Below are 18,589 nucleotides of genomic sequence, written 5' to 3'. Positions count from 1 at the left end.
TTAGGTTATGATTGTAGGTGAGGATAACTTTATAATAAAATTTTGAGTTGGCAATTTTTACCCAAAAGGATAAAAACTTGGATAAGACATTAGACAAGAAATATTGATTATATTTAAATGTAACAATTCCAAATATATGTCTTTTTGTGCAAAATTCAAAATGAGTAATAGTTACATGTAAAGATTAAGCTTTTCCAAATCACTGACCTTATATAATGAAAAGATGGTGGGTGTAATTTTTATTATTTAAGTTAGAAATGCGGTCCGAAAGTGAGACGCTTTTCAAATTTCTGTTAATACTGTTATACTTTTGAGAATTCTAGTTTTTTAAATATAAAATAAGTAAAAAAATTTGTAATTTTTTAAATATAAAATAACTAAAAAAATCTTAATTATTTTTTTAAAATTTTAAAATAAATACATACGATCCTATCATCATTATTTGATATTATCTTTGTATGCAACTTTCAAGTATTGTTTATTGAAAATTTGGGGTAATAGTTACTTTTCCACTAAGAGAATTCATTACATCACCGGGTCATAAAGTGGGCCACACAAGGTAAAACAAGTCCATGTCTCCATGATTATTTTTATTTTTTTTTACCTGTCTTTAAGATTAAATCATAGACCACCATTTCCAAAGCTTGAATACAAAGATTAAAATGTTTCCATTTGCTTGGTAATAAAGGTGAAACTTTGCTAATTAAGATTTGATTCGAAACTAGTTCATTTAATATGTGACAACCAAACTGCAATAGTCAAATAAACTCACCTACCAAAAATATCATATACTATTATTTTTGTAAATAAGTTAAGAGATCTTCATGAAGCCACAACCCACATATGGCAAGCAATAATCATAAATAAACACCCACCAAAGAAGACAGATTTTCAATCCTTACCAATTACTCAAAATTTCATAATCCATATAAATAAAAGTTTGTGCCTCTTTTTTTTTTTTTTGGGAAAAATAGAAAATACAATCATTGGTCAAATACATTCTATAATACAATTCTATGGTATGAATTATTCATCATATAGGCCACGCCTAATCTGAATGTTTCTGCTTTAAAAGACGAAGAAAATTACAGCGTTCCCTATTCAAGAAATAAATAAATTTCAAAAAAGAAGATTTGCAAGAGAATATTAATAAAATCATATGAACAAGGTAATATAAAATTGAATGACATTTTAAAATTATATAGTAAGGAGAAGTTTTTCTTTTCTTTTCTTATTTTTTTTTAAAAATTATTTTTCTATAAATGACCGTGTTTTATAAACATGTGTGCATGTTTCTGTTTGACCCCTACACTTAATTTATTATATGCTTTTTTTATTGAGAACTATATGGGGTACATACCTTTCAATTATTCCATAAAATCTCATCAACCATTAATTTGTTGATGGTTTAATTTAATAGCCTTTGCTTCATTTTTAGCTATTTATTTCAACTCTTTAATACCATATTTAAAGAACACCACCGAAAAGGAGTATATTCTATTTGCATTGTGACAGTCCTACATTAATCATCTCATGTGATACATATGTAATGCTAAGAATAAAAGATAAAGTCAAATTTTTTTTTTTTTTTGGGTTCAAAGTGACTTGTCTCGTACTCTAATAATATATCCAATCATATAAAAGTATTAAAAACTCAATAATATAACCATATATATTTTTTGTTCTTTGAGTATTTGACCATTCAAAAAAAAATGAAATAATGGCACATTTTGTAAATAAAGTGTGATATATGGGCAACTAAGTTTGTAAAATTACAAATTCATGACCTTTCACTGCCTAGGCGATCTCGTCACGTCACGATGAGACCAGACATATACCACAGTTGTTTGTTATGCAAACTGAAACTACGAAATTCAATAGCAAAATCAAGGGCATATTCGTCATAACACTTTTTTTATTTAAAAAAAAAAGAAAAAAGAAAAAGAAAAAGGTCAGCTGTTGCTACATTACTTGTACTGTACCAATATCCAATGCCGGCTCATAACTTCCCTCGCTTTGCCCCCCAAGACCCCAAAAAGCTCTCTCTCTCCTCACTCACTATCTTTCTTTACCTTTTTCAGTTTTTTCACTCTCTCCCTCTCGCTTTCTCCCTCTCTCAAATTGACTCACCTCTCCTCTTTAGGCTCTTACCAATTTTCCCAATTACAAGGCATTTGAGAACTGTATAGAAACAAGTTTCAGAGAATATTTATATATATATAGAGAGAGTATAAACAGTCTACGGAAACAATTGCCGGAAAATGCTGATGAATCCGGCTCATTTCCGGCGACTGTGAGAGAAACAACTGCAAAAACCCAGAAAAATGCCAGAACCAATTGCTTCATTTGACGAAGAAAGCATCGCCAAGAAGAAGAAATCGGAAGAACAGAGAGAGAAAGCTGTAGAGACAGAGATCAAACAGGTGGTGGTTTCACCGGTTGCACCCATCGGCCGTGGCCACCGTTACCAAGCAACTACCCGCAGAGTGACACCCACCATATCCACCACATCTGACGCCAGGACCGCCGACGAGAAGCTCCTTCCGAACGGGGATCTTTACACCGGAGGGTTCTCGGGAAACGTGCCTCACGGATCGGGTAAGTATCTATGGACCGATGGGTGTATGTACGAGGGGGAGTGGAAGAGAGGGAAGGCCTCCGGGAAAGGGAAGTTCTCATGGCCGTCGGGGGCGACGTACGAGGGCGAGTTCAAGTCGGGTCGGATGGAGGGGTTCGGGACATTCATCGGCTCCGACGGGGACACCTACCGTGGGTACTGGTCAGCGGATCGGAAGCACGGGTACGGCCAGAAGTGGTACGCCAACGGCGACTACTACGACGGCTCGTGGCGGCGAAACCTCCAGGATGGCCAAGGCCGGTACGTGTGGAAGAACGGGAATGAGTATGTGGGTGAGTGGCGGAATGGGGTGATCAACGGCAAAGGATTGCTGATTTGGGCAAACGGAAATCGATACGATGGGAATTGGGAAAATGGTGTGCCCAAAGGTCAGTGTTTGTTAACATGGCCTGTGAGTAGTTGCTACGTAGGCAGTTGGAGCAAAGAGAATCAAGAAATGACCCAACAACAGGTTCTCAATGGGAGGTTTTCTAGCGGAGGCAACATTGGGAACGAAAATGACCAATGTGCCACTTTTAGTCACAAGATTTCGTCTTCGTTGATGGATGAGGATTGTGGGTTGGTGGCACCGGCGGCGAAGAAGAGGTCGTCGGTGGATGGGTCGCGGCAGAGCTTGGCGGAGAGGGCTTTTCCTCGAATTTGTATATGGGAATCAGATGGTGAAGCTGGGGATATTACTTGCGATATAATCGATAATGTGGAGGCCTCAATGTTGTACAGGGATGGTGCGAGGTTGGATCGAGATGGGTTTAAGCACTTTTCTAGCAGTCCATGTTTTACCGACGAGGTGAAGAAACCTGGTCAGACGATATCAAAAGGGCATAAAAATTACGATTTGATGCTGAATCTCCAACTGGGTATTAGGTAATTGCATTTTGTTGAATGGGTTTGTGACTGATTCATTGCAATAATTTTTTTTTTTGATCGTTGGAGTTGATGATTGTTGTAGGCATACAATTTGTTGAATGGGGTTTGCGACTTGGTCGACTCATTGCATTTTTTTTCCTTGGTTCTTTTTTCATCATTGGAGTTGATAATTGTTGTAGGTATACAGTTGGGAAGCATGCCTCGATTTTGCGGGAGCTTATGCCTAGTGATTTTGATCCGAGGGAGAAGTTCTGGACTAGGTTTCCGTCGGAGGGATCAAAGATTACTCCGCCCCATCAATCGGTGGAGTTCCGGTGGAAAGATTATTGTCCTGTGGTGTTTAGGTATTAATTCTTTTGAAATGCTTTATGATTCGAATTGTGTTCTTTATCGGGTGTTTAATCATGTTGAGCTAGAAATTTTGGTCTGTATAGATTACTGTGGTTGGGATTATTGATTGATTATATGGTATTCAGACAGTTGAGGGAGCTATTTCAAGTAGATCCTGCTGATTACATGCTAGCTGTGTGTGGAAATGATGCTCTTAGGGAGCTTTCTTCTCCTGGGAAGAGTGGAAGCTTCTTTTACCTCACTCAGGATGATAGATTTATGATAAAAACAGTGAAGAAATCAGAAGTCAAGGTTAGTTGCCTACTTCTTTTGACTTCATGCTGTGAAATTTCAGAAAAGGGATAATTCAAATTCATAAAGATAGCTGTAGTGACAAAGCTTTGAAATGCTTCTTTATTTGCTTCCATACAACTTTTTTTATTTTGACAACGCATTGGAAATGCCATCAATTAGTTTTAGGGATTGAAGTTTGCTAATACACTTTCAGGTGCTGATTAAGATGCTTCCAAATTACTACCAACATGTTTGTCGGTATGAGAATTCACTCGTTACCAAATTCTTTGGTGTCCATTGTGTCAAACCGGTGGGTGGCCTTAAGGTACATCCTGGGAGAGTGAAATTTGATTTATTTCTTCTATTCAAGTGGATTCATCATTAGTGACATTTGCCAATGAGTCTATTTAAATTTTGTGTAATTGAAACCAGACACGATTCATTGTAATGGGCAACTTATTCTGCTCGGAATATCGAATCCATAGACGATTTGACCTTAAAGGATCATCCCACGGCCGCACGACAGATAAGCCTGAGGAGGAGATTGACGAAACCACTACCCTTAAGGACCTTGATCTCAACTTCGTGTTTCGTCTCCAGCGCAACTGGTTCCAAGAACTTATCAAGTCAGTTTAAAGAAATCTCTCTAGTTTTTTATGCATTTGGCCCTCATAACTTATTATTCTATTTTATTCTTCTGGCATTGCTCATAATATTCTTGAATGTCTACAGACAAATTGATCGAGATTGTGAATTTTTGGAAGCAGAGAGAATCATGGATTATAGTCTTTTAGTTGGTCTTCACTTCCGTGATGACAGTAGAGTTGACAAATTGGGTTTGTCACCATATCTGTTGCGGACAGGTATTTGATCATATCATCACTCGCCAGTAATAAATTTGTGGGACAATAAGAAAGTTGATTTATGCCTGTTCTCCTTTCCAGGCAAAGGGGGGTCTTATCAAAATGAGAAGTTTATGCGTGGCTGTCGCTTCCTTGAGGCAGAGCTACAAAACATGGATCGGATTCTATCTGGCCGGTATGATTTACTCCTGTTTTATTGTTCTCTTTGTTTTGAGCTAGTGTCCTAGTATTGCTGTGGAATGCAAACATTAGCTGAAGATAGTAGCTGTCGATGGGATTTTCTTTCCATATATGCATATCTAAGAATTTTGATCTAAATTGTTTTTTGCACCTAACCAAATGATTATGAAAAGACATTTGGTTGAGGCTTATCTATCTAATTTGGATGGTGTCAAGGTCATTAATAATTTCTTTCAATGAATTTGATCATTTTTTTTTTTAATAAGTAATCATATTGGTTGGAATAATTGAAAGTGGCTTTTATTGTTGAGGGGATGTGGAGTTAGTTCGGTAGACAACAGTTGTTTGTGGGGCACATCTGGGCTGTGGCACCATTCCTTATCTGAGATAGAGCATGGCTTTGTATGATACTTGTCCCAACTCCCATCACTTGTTGACCTGTTGGGGATGAATGTTGAATGTCATTCTGTATGACCAGATCACCATATGGACCTCGAATTTACCATGCCCAAGATTCAAAGTCATCACATGGCTGAGGGTGGTTCTTTTGTTCTTTTTTCTCTTTATGGCATTTGATTGAATTAATACTATCTCATATATAATTCTCTTCTGTAGTTTCAATTTTGTAAATAAGGTTACATGGGGAAGAAATAGATATAGATATGAAAATTGTTATGATTTCAGATGATAGCGCCAGTTATGTGGCTCTCTTCGTTTCTGAGCTTTTTATCGACTATTGTCTTGTTGGATTCACGGAGCAGATGAAATTTTGCTATTTATTTGGATTAGCATTGTATTGTGTAAATTTGAATTTTACTTCTGTTCAATATCTCAGGAAACCGTTGATCAGGTTGGGTGCCAACATGCCAGCAAGGGCAGAGCAGGTGGTTCGAAGGAGCGATTTCGATCAGTACACCCTAGGCGGATTTAATAATTTGATCCCTTCCCGCAACAACGGTGAAGTACGCGAAGTGGTCCTCTACTTTGGGATCATTGACATTTTGCAAGACTACGACATCAGCAAGAAGCTAGAACATGCATACAAATCCTTTCAAGTTAACTCAACCTCAATCTCAGCGGTCGATCCTAAGCTGTACTCAAAGAGGTTTCGTGATTTCATAGGAAGAATCTTTGTAGAAGACAGATAGCAGCGAAAAGAGCTGTTGGTTTACAAAAATTCATCTACCGAACCTGGATTCCCACTCTTCATGCCTGGAATCATTGAGCTCTAGGTGCTGACTTGAACAATACTTTGTTAAAGTCAGATGGATGCATTGCAAATGCGCGGTGGTGGGTCAGATTGGCGGTGGCGGGTTGTGGGTGTGCGCACTCATGGCTGAATTTTGTTGATCAGCTGTTGTGTTGAAAGGGGTGGTAAGTTCTTTGTACATTCTACGTGGGAGGGAAAAATTGGATTTTATGTAATTTTTTTTTTTTTTTGGAATTTTTGTGGGGACCAAGAATTCAAGGAATGTGAAGATTTGAAAGATAGGTACATAGGGAAAAGAGCTAATGTTTCCTGAGTGAAGAGATTTAAAAATGGGTGGAGGCTTGGAATAAGTAAAGTGTACAGCTTATAAAAGAAAAAAGGGTTGGGGATAGGTTATGGAATTATGAATTTGTTGTGGGATCTATGTTTTCTAAAATCGTTCTTACAACAACAATGCACCAAGAAGATCTCTATCACATTTATCTGATTTTGTGTATAAATGTCGTGGTCCTCCTGTCTTCCTCTGTGTGTGTGTTTTGTGTGTGTAATAGTATTTAGAGAGGAGAGAGGGGGTCTCATGACTTTTCTTTTGCAGTGAAAGAGTGGCATTGGGGCAGGAAGTGTTAAGCACATGAAAAGTAGAGAAAGCACGAGAAAGATGAGTTGGGTGTTTCTCGTTTCTGTTTGTTTTTTTGCTCACTTTCTCTCTCTATTGAAAAATAATTTTTACTTGCATCTTTACTAGCGAAAACACACACACACAAAAAAAAAAAAAAAAAAAAAAAGCCACGTAGACGTTAATCTGGTCCCCTCAACATTCAAATATTGCTGGAAAATCAACCGTCCACGTGGCGGAAACCCAACTTGTGCAAGAAGGGCAATGTTGTAAATCTGAGTACACCATTGCCTCATCGGGGATCGTGTAGAGGTCAAAGTCCGTGGCAGTGGTTGGCCTTTGGGCTCTAGGGGTGGGTGGGGTCGACCCTCTTTCTTTGCTGGCCTAGCCTGGCTGGTTTCTATCTCACACAGTCACACACACACACACACACTAAGGCCAAAACAAGAAAAAAGAGAAAAAGAAGAAAGGAGGCTGGTCCGGTTCTTCTTTTTGACCTTGTTCTCTTTTTGGGAGCTTCTTGTGTCTGCTTGCTCAGACCCAAATGTACGGGTCTCTGTGTGTGTCATCTCTGAACGATTGGATAGCTCCAAGCATAATATTCCAATTTTGGTACTTGATTTTTTCTCAGAATTCTCTACCATCCCTGCGATTTCAGGGTGTCTGATTTTGTTGAACATCAATTGATCATCTTCTTATTTCAAATTTTTATTTTATTTTATTTTTTGATAAAATCCATTTTATTGGAATAGAAAATTTACTATGCATATTTTGCATCTCATGAAACAATCAAATTAAGATAGTATTGTTTTTTCAAGGAGATAACACGTTACGTGAAAAGTACTCCGTAGTAATTTAAAGCATTTGCTTACCCAAGACACAAAAATAAAATTATTTTTTTTTGAAGCATTTGAGCAACCATATTCTAAATTTTAAGGAATTAAGTATTTAAATGCGGTCCATTGAAAATAAGGATAATGGATTGATTTTTTTTTAAAAAAGAACGAATTATGATTATTAAGAACGCAAATGAATTCCTTTAAGAATCATGTAGAGATGATTTAAACTGTGATTTTAAAAAATCTTCTGCCTTTTCTAACTCTCTTTTATTTTTATTTTTTATTTTTTATATAGACATAAAAGAAATGCACTTTGGTTAAAAAAAGAAAAGAAAAGAAAAGAAAGAAATGCACTAATGGAAAGTTAATTTATTCACGAATTATAGAGTAAGTCATCTAAATATTGTTGAGGAAAACGATCAATTAGCAAAGAATATTTTTCAGCCATCGGATGCTGATTCATGTGGGTCTCACCTTGATGGAGAAGATTCTTGCAACTACAAAAACTCCATCTATGGCTGAAAAAGGTTCATCCTCCATAATAGGTTATCATTTGATGTTAATTAATAATCATTCAAACAATGAACGCGGCTTTTTATATAACCTGTATTATTTAGAGAAATTTATGAAGTTTCGGCCGATCGCATACAATTACCGATCTATTTTTTTTTTCATAATAAGAACGTTAGATTAAATATTTATAGGTGCGAAAACTTGAAACCGAACTCACTAAAATAACGGAAACAACCTAATCAAGGAGTTATGAAAACATTCCTGTACCAAATTGTGTCTTCTTTTTTTTTTTTTTTTTTAATTTTTTGTAACTTTTTGCTTACATGATTTTGTGTGTTTGGCCAGAATTATGTAATTATTTATTTTTCGAGCCTGGAAAAGCAGTGAAGGATAGTAATGTGCATTAAAAGCACTGTATCTTTGAGAAATTGTGCTACTGTAACCAAGTTTATGCCCTGTGTTTATGAAATTGGAAGTACTTTTTTTGTAGCATTTATTAGTGGACCTTACTCTATTTGGAAACGAAATAAAAGCAGTTTGAAAATGCGATCTAAGATTTACCTATTTACCTAACAGTTGTTGAAGGTCTCTCCATTTCTCAGCATTTGGGACTTCCCTCCCGTTGGGGCTCAAGTCAGCTGCCTCCCCTGGAATTGTGGTCAGACCTACTTCTTGCCTACTTCAAAATACTTTCAACAATATACAGCCAAATATATACAATATATATATATATATATATATATACACACACACACAGCAAAACAACATGAAGCCTACACTTGTAGGCTGATGCTCACATTTACTACTCTTTTGATCCGTTATCCCTTTCCTGAAACAGATCCAGGGGAAATAAGTATGGTGAAGTTTTGTAGTACCATTGGTCATTTTGTATGTGCTTCTTGGTAGATGTGATATATTTGGACACTAATCCCACTTTCCTTTTTTTTTTTTATTGTAGGTATAGATGGACAATTTTGTTCAACTTCACATAGTTAAGTTGAAAGAGTTGTTTTGGATCATTTGGATGAATGCCGTTCTTACAATAATGTCCGAATTTTATTACTGTAAAAAGGGACTTGTTTTTGTGTTATGGAATCTACTCTATGTTGTAATTCAATGTATAAGGGTGTTAGAGTTCGTAGCGTGGAAGAGAGAGAAGATTCGGAATATAGTCTATGTTGTGTAATTCAATATATAAGGGTTGCTAGGGTTGATCGTGTGGAAGAGAGAACATACCGAAAATGGTTGGATGCTCGAAAACAATAATAATAGATAGTACGAGAGACAAAGGAATTCGTTAATCTTTACCGATAACTTGGAATTCGCTAATCTTTACCGTAAAATTAGGTAAATCTTTATATTATGTTTAGCGTATGTCTCTACTTTTTAAAGTAAATTACACGGACTTTTTCTATAATTTGTCATAATTACAGGAACCAACTCTATGGTTTGAGAAATTACTCGGACCTCTGCAAAAAATAAAATTAATTTATATAGACCTCCATTCTGTGTGACGGATCGTCAAATGCACTAGCAGACTTATCTAATTTATCGAAATACCCTCACATTGTGAAGCAACAATTATGTTATAAAATGGTAGGAATAAGGGTATTATGGGTATTTTAATTAATTAAGTATATGACATGAGCAAAATTTGTTATTAACTAACTTTGACTTTCAAAAAAAGAGATCCGTGTAAGTTAATTTTATTTTAGGAAATGTTCGAATAATTTTTCAAATCATAAGGAAGATCCTATAACAAATCATAAGAAATTTATGTTTAATTTATAAGTCATTTTTTTCTTTTGGATAATGAAATATCAACCTACCTGTTATCCACTTTGAACTCCCCAATGATTTATAAAATCCCATTTCGTGCAACCACCTCAAAAAAAGAATAATAGCTTCATCTTATTTATAGTGAATTGGATGTTCAAAATGAGCAGTCATAAAAAAAAAAATAATAATAAAATAAAATAAAATTTGCACATTTATCAAACAGACCAAGGGGCATGGTGGAGTGAGCTAGTCACGGTTAGGGGATTGTAGTGTAGACCTGGCACAAGGGACCTAGGGCTTGCATGCCTAAAAAGTAGGCAAAAGAATCCCATTAATTACAAAATCAAATGTACGAAAGATTTGGTTTTGATCTGATCATATAGGTCAACCTATTTCTTCTACTGCACAAAGTAAAGTGAGAGAGAGACTATGTTTAAATTTCTATTCTTATACTATACTATACTATACTCGTCTCTTCGATAATTTTAGAAAGACACGCCGTCTGAGACTGTCATGGAGTAAACAATTGTAACATACTAGTTGTAGCTAGTTTTTATTTTTACTTCTTAAAAGGTTGCATTTTTTTATTTGTATGGTTAAATTAATGTAAATATGAATATGGGGACATGTGCTAATATAATAAACAACAATCATAGATAGTGTGGTATGGATTTGGTGAATTTGCGGGGCGGGTATATGTGAGTGCGTGCAAGTCGCACAAATAAATTATTATACTTGGCGAATTATAAGTGTATAATTATACACTGTCTAGTGTGAATAGAGTAAGTATTATACGTAAATTCAACACTTTTTTATGACATAACGTGTTTTAAAATCGTGACCGGTTATGAAGTCATCAAAATTTGTCTCTGGTCAAGGGAGTAAAAACAGAATAATATTGTGTCTGAATTGGATAATGATTGTCCTATTTCTTTTCCAGAAATAAATTAGTGATAGTAACTATTAATTTTAATAATCCTCCAATCTATTTAATTTATTTATTAATTCATCAACAAACATAATTTCATACTAAATAAAAAGGGAGGAACAAAATTTGAACATTTGATTATCATGCTTGATTTTTTTGAAAAAAATAAAATTAAAAGTTTGAGAATTTTGACTTTAGTTCACTGAGAATAGAGCCCTCCTAGATTTTTAATTTAAAGCTTTCTAACTTGGTTGACAGTTTAACGCAATTGCCCCTTTATTTATTTATTTTTTTTCCTTCAACAATCTTCAAGATAAAGGTTATGAAGACATCTAAGCTACCTTTTTCTAGTTTTTAGCATGTGATTAATTTTGTACTAAACAAAAATCTGGAATATTGTAAATGATAAAAAATCGTAGATCTTTTATTAGAAAGAAATTTTTTAGAAAAAGTAATAAGTTGGAATTCGGCTATAAATAGTCAAAGGAATGTTTATAAAAACTAAGTAAAACTGCTGCTCTCTTCTATTTAAACCATTTCATCCAAATACCAACCATCCCAACCATCATTTCATCCAAATACCAAACATCCCAACCATCCCATTTGAATGGCTGAGAGTGATATAGTCTTTGGCTTACGCAATAGTATACTATTTCTAGACAAATTCACAAAACTACACTAATTTCTAAATCTATAATTGTCAATGGTTAAAAATCCATAAAACTCTTGCTTAAACATTTACTGTACTAAAACCATTTCTATAATCTTCATGGTCATTTATAACCAGTGCATTCATGCTACCTAGTTTCCAACTCTTCATAAAATAAAAGAAAAAAAAAACACAAAATTCGACCAATTGGTTAAACCATAACTCACAAGTATGATATATATATATATATATATATATATATATATATATATATATATATTAGACCAAATAAATAAATATATATAAATAAATTTATATATATAAATTCATATATATTTAATAAATAAATATATATGGAAATAAATTTATTTCCATATATAAATAAATATATATATGGAAATAAAAATTGACAAGGATTGCAACGTGAAATTTGAATGGTATTAACAAGTGGCTTCCTCAAAGTGTAGGTGTTTATGAATTTAGATAAAGACATAAAGCTGTGCATTTAAATAAGACAAGTGGTACAAATTTTGGACCAGACTTAATGCCATGTAGTAGAGGATTGTTGTTGCTCATGCAATTTCTTATATATTTTTTTGGGTTTTCTGAGCCAAATTGATTGAGACACCATGTTTTTGCAAAAAGCACATACACTCTTAGCTAAAGACACAAAGGGAACACCACCGGTGAAGAATTTGTCATTAATAGGGCATTGTCATAGACTCATATGGCCTGAAAAATACTTTGAAAAGATGCGACATGAGAGAAAGTCATAGGAACACATGGCATATGAGTCTATGACAATGCCCTATTTATTATATATATATATATATATATATATATTTAGGGAAGATTTGATTTTTCTTTTAAGAAAAGAAAAATGCAACACCACAGTTACTGCAATGAATCTATTTTACTAGTTCAAAGTGACCACCATGATATTGACATGTGACTCATGTCATGATCACATAAATTTGAATGCCCCACACTTAATCTAATTTTGTGGATCAAATAGGGTCAACATTATTTTGATTTAATATAGTACAAAGGAGAAGATTACCTACTCACATCTCCGGTCTTGCCAAAATCCTAATTAGATTGTAAGATATAAATTTTTAGAAAAAATATAAATACAAACAAAAATTTATAATCCCAATAACTTTTGGGTTAGATATCTGAAAAGGTCATGAAAAATATGTTGAAATTGCCTTTTAAAAATCTCTGCAAATGTTTTTTAATTTATTAATTTCTTATATTATAACAAATATAACAAGTTGCCTGATTAGTAAAAGGATTACTTGGAGGGTATTTCCTATATTATATGATATACTCATCTCGTCTCGATGTCACACCCGATACGGACGATAAATCAATAATAATTACATGATAATGAGCTTTATCGTTAGCCATTAAATATAAGAAAATGCAACTTAGTTCGATTTGCATATCAGTGGTCTATCATAATTGTTCTAGAAGTCTATTCCGCTCTCTCTCTATATATGTATATATATAAATACACAAAATAATGTTATCAAGAAAGTTATCTCACGATAAGTGTATGAACTAGTTTTTAAGATATATTAAACATCAAATAATTTTTTTAATAAATCTTTAAAACTCATAATTCTCGTCATCAAATAACTCACCTAATAACATTACTCAAAAACACATTGTTTTCTGAGAAGACTTGCAAATTACCCCAAGAATGTTTTCTAACCATATGAAAGTTGAACCATAAAGTCCATTGGGGTCCCTAAAATGTTTAAATGAAGTGCAACTATATGTTGGGCAAATGCCCAAACCATTCCCAACATGAGGCTTGTTCTAAGGGGGACAAGGTCCCTTAAATAATTGAATGCTATCATATTCACACACACACACGTAATGCATGGATTGCAATAATTGTTCATATGCTGGAAAAAGTAAATGGAAAATCCTAATTATGGTGTCCCAAAGTTTCAAAGATACACCTAGCCTACATATCTAATTAGTCACACTTCTATAGCAAGCATGATGGTAATGGTTTGCTTCTGATAACAGATTTGAAATTTAATAGCTTAATAATGGTTCAACAACTTTCCCAAGATCATCAAAGAGAAGTAAATGGAAAATTCCAAGCATAGAGTGTCTTCCTGGTTTCAAAAGTAAAATAAAAGGGGCTAGTCCATTGGGAGTATGTTTAGACTTTCAAGTCAAAATAAAAATAACTTTACCATTACATCAAGATTCGTTCTAAAAACTAAATGGTAAGAGTATTTTTTTTTTTAATAAATGATATACAAGTCAAAATCAAATACAGAAAGTCCTCGTACAATTACATGAACCATACATGATGTCGGCTTAAGATGAATTTGGTGGAGTATATATATTTGAAAACTCTGATAAACGATAAAAAATTATTACATAGTAGTATTTAAAACCATGTTTAACATCATTTATTTATTTATTGATTTTCTTATTAATCTTCCCCTATCAACCAAAATTAAACCAACGGGCTAAACTAGTCCTAGTTGAAATTACTCTAGCCTAAAAAACAATGTAGCGAAATTACCCTTACACTTGTCACACTGACTCGAAGAGAAAAGAATGTCTGGGTGCATAGTACTTCACATTTCTTAATCGATATCAGTGTCATATACATAATCTCTAGGTCTATAGTCAATGATGTGTTGTGGTAGAGGAGCTAATTAAGAAACACAACTAACTTTTGAACTAAAAGTGGTAAAAAAAGTACGAAATAAATTCTTGGCCAAAGCCGTGACATTTGAAAAAATGGAAGTTAGGCCATGGGGGATTGAAAGGTCATTATCAAACCAACACAAGGTTTCATTGGAGGGAGACAATTGCCAAACCATTTCCTTCTTTTGGTTTTCATGTCCATTTGCTTTCTTTCTCATTACTAATTAACTACTATTAGTTGTGACCTTTATAACGCTATTATTTCACAACCACCTTACAAAGTTTCAAAGGTAGGCCTAATCATACTGTCTCATCAGGTCCCCGTAACTCATAATTTCTTCGGTTGATCCTTTTTTCATAGAAAATTTGGAATTTTTTTATTTTATTTTAAATAAAACAGGTGTTTTTACCCCGTATATGTTTTTTTTAGGAAAAAGAGAGAAGGAAATCAATAGACTCTATAAAAGTAATAAAGTATTAATATTTAATTAATGGGTTGAGTAGAGTGAAAAACTATTGTTCTATGGATTAATAATTAGTGAAGTGTTGGGGAAAAAAAAGGAATCAATATACTCTATAAAAGTAAAAAAAAAAAATTTATAAATTAATGGGTTGAATAGAGTGAAAAACTATTAAACTACGGACTATGGAGTAAAGTGTTAACGTGACAACTTAGGGAATAAAAAAAAGAGTATTAACATGACATCTAATAATATAATTTTCATTTTCAATTTTCTCTCCTCTCGCTTCATTTTGGACTACATGAATTATCTTTTATTTTCTTCAATGCGAAACTATACTTTATCTTCTTCTTTTTTTTCTCTCTCTATATATATATTGTCTCATTAATTACTTATGATAAATAAATAAAAAAATAAGCATTTGTGGTCTAAATATCTATTGGACTTCAACTTGTTGCTACCTTGTTTGGACACGTGGCAAAAGGAAGTTCATAGCATTCTTTCTATATATATATATTTTTTGGTGCAGGATTGCTAATTTTTTTAGAACATTTCCATTAGATATGAAAGGGAAGGGCCATAAGAAATGCCTCCCAATTAATTTGATCAACTTGCATGCATGGTGGTCCATGCAATTGCACAACAATGTCTACATCTATTTTAAGGGATGGTTGTTGGATTGACCATGGGAACACACACACACACAAACATATATATCATGTTCTCAATTTACTAAATGTCCCCTTCTTAGACCCACCTTATGGGCTTACTACAACTACTATATCTTAGCCCAACTAAGTTTCTTCAGTCATGACCCTACTTGGGCCTCAATATTGAACTTGGGCTAAAGTCGGGTTTGATTGAAGACTATTTCTAGTTTCTCCCAAAATCCTAGTGTCGCATCGTGCCGGAGCATCAGCTAGGGCGAGAGTGGAGCATGAAAGCTGTAAAATTTTAGTCAGGCAAGGTGGGAGGAGGAGTAGGAGCAAGAGTGTGCACGGAGTGTGAGAACAACACTCATTTAGAAGAATTATGTGACTAAGTCTCTCTCGCAGCAAATGATTGACAAAATGATAACTTTGGAGTAAATTTTCTTTTTTCTACTGCTCCTTTGATCTACTCTGGATATGAATTAAGATGTTATTATCTAAACTTTAATGTGTTTCCACTTTTCCAGAGTTTATAAGGATCAATTCCTTAAAAATTATAAATCATGAAATAAAACCTTTAAAAAACGCATGAAAACATTATTGTAGAGTTGTGAAATCATATGTGAGAGTTTAATTTATTTCATTCCTTTAAAATTAAGCAAACTATGCAAGTTTTTTTTTTTTTTTTTTTTTTAATAGTATATAATTAACGATAGTATTTATCATGTCCTGCGAATGTTCTTCAATTCATGATTTAAATAAGGTAATGACTAGCAATAGAAAGAGCTTGTCTTAATTGCTACCTTCTGAAGCCATTTAACTGAACCTGTTTGGCCATTGTCACTAAAATTTCAAGCAAAAATGTGAATTTATCTTTTAGTGAAATAATCATATTGTTATTGTGTTAGAGAGTTGTTTCAAGCGTTTCAAAATTTATCGCTGGGCACATGCAGTTTCCGTCTCACATATATGCACCGGGTATGGGGATTCAAACTCCCGACCTACAAGTTGTGAAATGAGATTTTTTGTTATTAGATTAGATAATTGTCGCTCGGCCAAAATTTTGATAGTCATGCATTTTGAATTTTGAATTGATTAAGGTTTTGAGTCTAGACAAAAAGTAAGGTAAAAATTACTTTTTTTTTCTCAATTTTTTAAAGTTAACTCGATGATAGTAAAATGAGTTGAGTATTGATAAAAGAAGATAAATTTGTCATTTTTTTTTAAAAAGATAATAATAAATGAGGGGACAGCAAGATTACAAAAATAGAATGTTAATATTGGATTTTAATATAAAAAATAAAAAAAAATTAATTAATATAGTCAAGCAAAGTTTGTGGAAGATAGAAGAAATATTGATATTTTCTATAAAAAAAAAAAAATAAAGAAAAAAGAAAAGATGAAATATTGGTAGTCTCAAGAGTTATGGAGGGACTAAATAAGAAAAAAAAAAAAAACTACTATGAATTTTTTTATTCTTACTAATGTTTATACAATTTATAATTGGTCCTACTAATAATGCCAGTGAAAAAAGCGACCATATCATATTACTTAAAATTTCAATACTCATTCAAGCATGGAATATAATTTCAAATGGGCTAAAATGTATACATATACTTGCCTATTTGTCTGTATCGTACAACACACCATGATCAACATGTTATTATCAATAGATCAAATGGCTTGAATTTTCCCATCACTCTTGCCCAAAAAGCATCTCTCTCTTACTAATAGGCCTGTGGCCTATAAGGCTCTTACTTTTCAAAAGGAGGTCGGGGATTCGAACCTTAATAGAGGCAATGTGTATGAATCCCAACTAAAAAAAAAAATCTCTCTCAAGATATTCGATCATTATGTATAAACATTATCATCCTCATAATTAATCATCATTAATATTCTTTGTTGCAGTTCCAGGCTTCCAGCCACATGATTAAATCAAAATTAAATGTATAATGCCAGGCTTCCAGCCACATGATTAAATCAAAATTAAATGTATAATGCCATTTACAAAAATGTGATATTTGCTCCTCTACCACTGGCTCTACTGTTCTTGCTACTATTGATTCTTTCTTGGTCGTTTGATTCATCCACTTCACATTTTTCCCCCAAAACCAAATGTTCGTATCTCCACTGCCTTCTTGTCCGATATAATATTTTATCCGAGAAAACAATATCCGAAGCCTTGGAGAAAAAAGTGACCATCTCCACTACCTCTGCTTAGGGCATCATGACCAGAAAATAATGCATGACATACAATTCCGCATGATAGTAAAAGTGGGTATAGTTTATACTGGGCTTGGGCCATGAATTCCTTTTGGGCCATTATGGTTGTTTAGAATGGTTTTGACTTGATTCTCTTGATGGGAATGGTCAATGGATCATTTCAATAATAAGAGAGTGGATGTATACAGTATGTATTATTTGTTTATTTATTTGATTTTCGTTAATAGGAAAGTGCTTACACGCTCACGTCTTGAATTATTTTATTTCTATTTTGACAGACGAGAAAGTGCTATTAAGTTACAAGACTTTGTTGTGGTGTTAGACCTCTTCGAACATTCATATTCCACCACCATATATATATGCAATTCCCTTATCCACATGCACCACTGAAAAAATTCTCTAAATATGACCTCATATTTTAGTTGATTGTGGCCAAGTGGTATAGTTAATAAATTACCTGAACAATATTTACCTGCTTATCGATAAGTAGGTGATTCCTACTAAATATGATCCGATTTCAAATGCACGACTCTTAATTACTACAAAATTAGAAAAGTAGAGGTTAGTTGAATTTATTAAAAAAAAAATGTAAAAAAAATTAGACATAAAAATACCAAAAATACGAACACATATACGTTTGGTGTAATACCTTTTTTATAAAAAAATTTTGACCAGGCATATATTCTTATTTTTCTTTTATGTCTTATATATTTTATTTTGATAATATAAAAGATTAGAAATAATAAAGAAATATAGAGGGTTGGAGAAAGGTCGAATATTATAAAACATGAAAGATTTTGTAGAAATTAATAGATTAAAGAAGATTTTAGAAATAGGGAAAGTTTGAAAATATATATATATATTTCTAAT

General features: G+C 33.4%; 1 protein-coding gene across 1 annotated transcript; it reads left to right on the top strand.

Moving 5' to 3' along the window:
- The first annotated feature begins 1,925 nt into the window (after positions 1–1,925).
- On the top strand, positions 1,926–6,610 carry LOC132274578 (phosphatidylinositol 4-phosphate 5-kinase 1-like). Its single transcript, XM_059775888.1, has 8 exons — positions 1,926–3,502; positions 3,685–3,849; positions 3,982–4,147; positions 4,344–4,454; positions 4,562–4,755; positions 4,862–4,992; positions 5,074–5,167; positions 6,008–6,610. The coding sequence occupies exons 1-8, from the start codon at positions 2,325–2,327 to the stop codon at positions 6,318–6,320; spliced, it is 2,352 nt and encodes a 783-aa protein (XP_059631871.1). The 5' UTR covers positions 1,926–2,324; the 3' UTR covers positions 6,321–6,610.
- Positions 6,611–18,589: the final 11,979 nt, after the last annotated feature.

Source organism: Cornus florida, unplaced genomic scaffold (genome assembly GCF_030987335.1).
Source record: "Cornus florida cultivar Cherokee Brave unplaced genomic scaffold, ASM3098733v1 CherokeeBrave_3.0.0_Hap2_Chr09, whole genome shotgun sequence".
Taxonomy (NCBI): Eukaryota; Viridiplantae; Streptophyta; class Magnoliopsida; order Cornales; family Cornaceae; genus Cornus; species Cornus florida.
This window is presented reverse-complemented; position numbering and strand designations above follow the sequence as displayed.

What these genes read in the sequence shown, in the direction of transcription:
- LOC132274578 (XM_059775888.1), top strand. Translation starts at nt 2,325, where the DNA reads ATGCCAGAACCAATTGCTTCATTTGACGAAGAAAGCATCGCCAAGAAG. An exon ending in TGGTTCCAAGAACTTATCAA is followed by an intron (nt 4,756 to 4,861) that starts GTCAGTTTAAAG and finishes GAATGTCTACAG; the next exon opens with ACAAATTGATCGAGATTGTG. An exon ending in ACCATATCTGTTGCGGACAG is followed by an intron (nt 4,993 to 5,073) that starts GTATTTGATCAT and finishes TCTCCTTTCCAG; the next exon opens with GCAAAGGGGGGTCTTATCAA.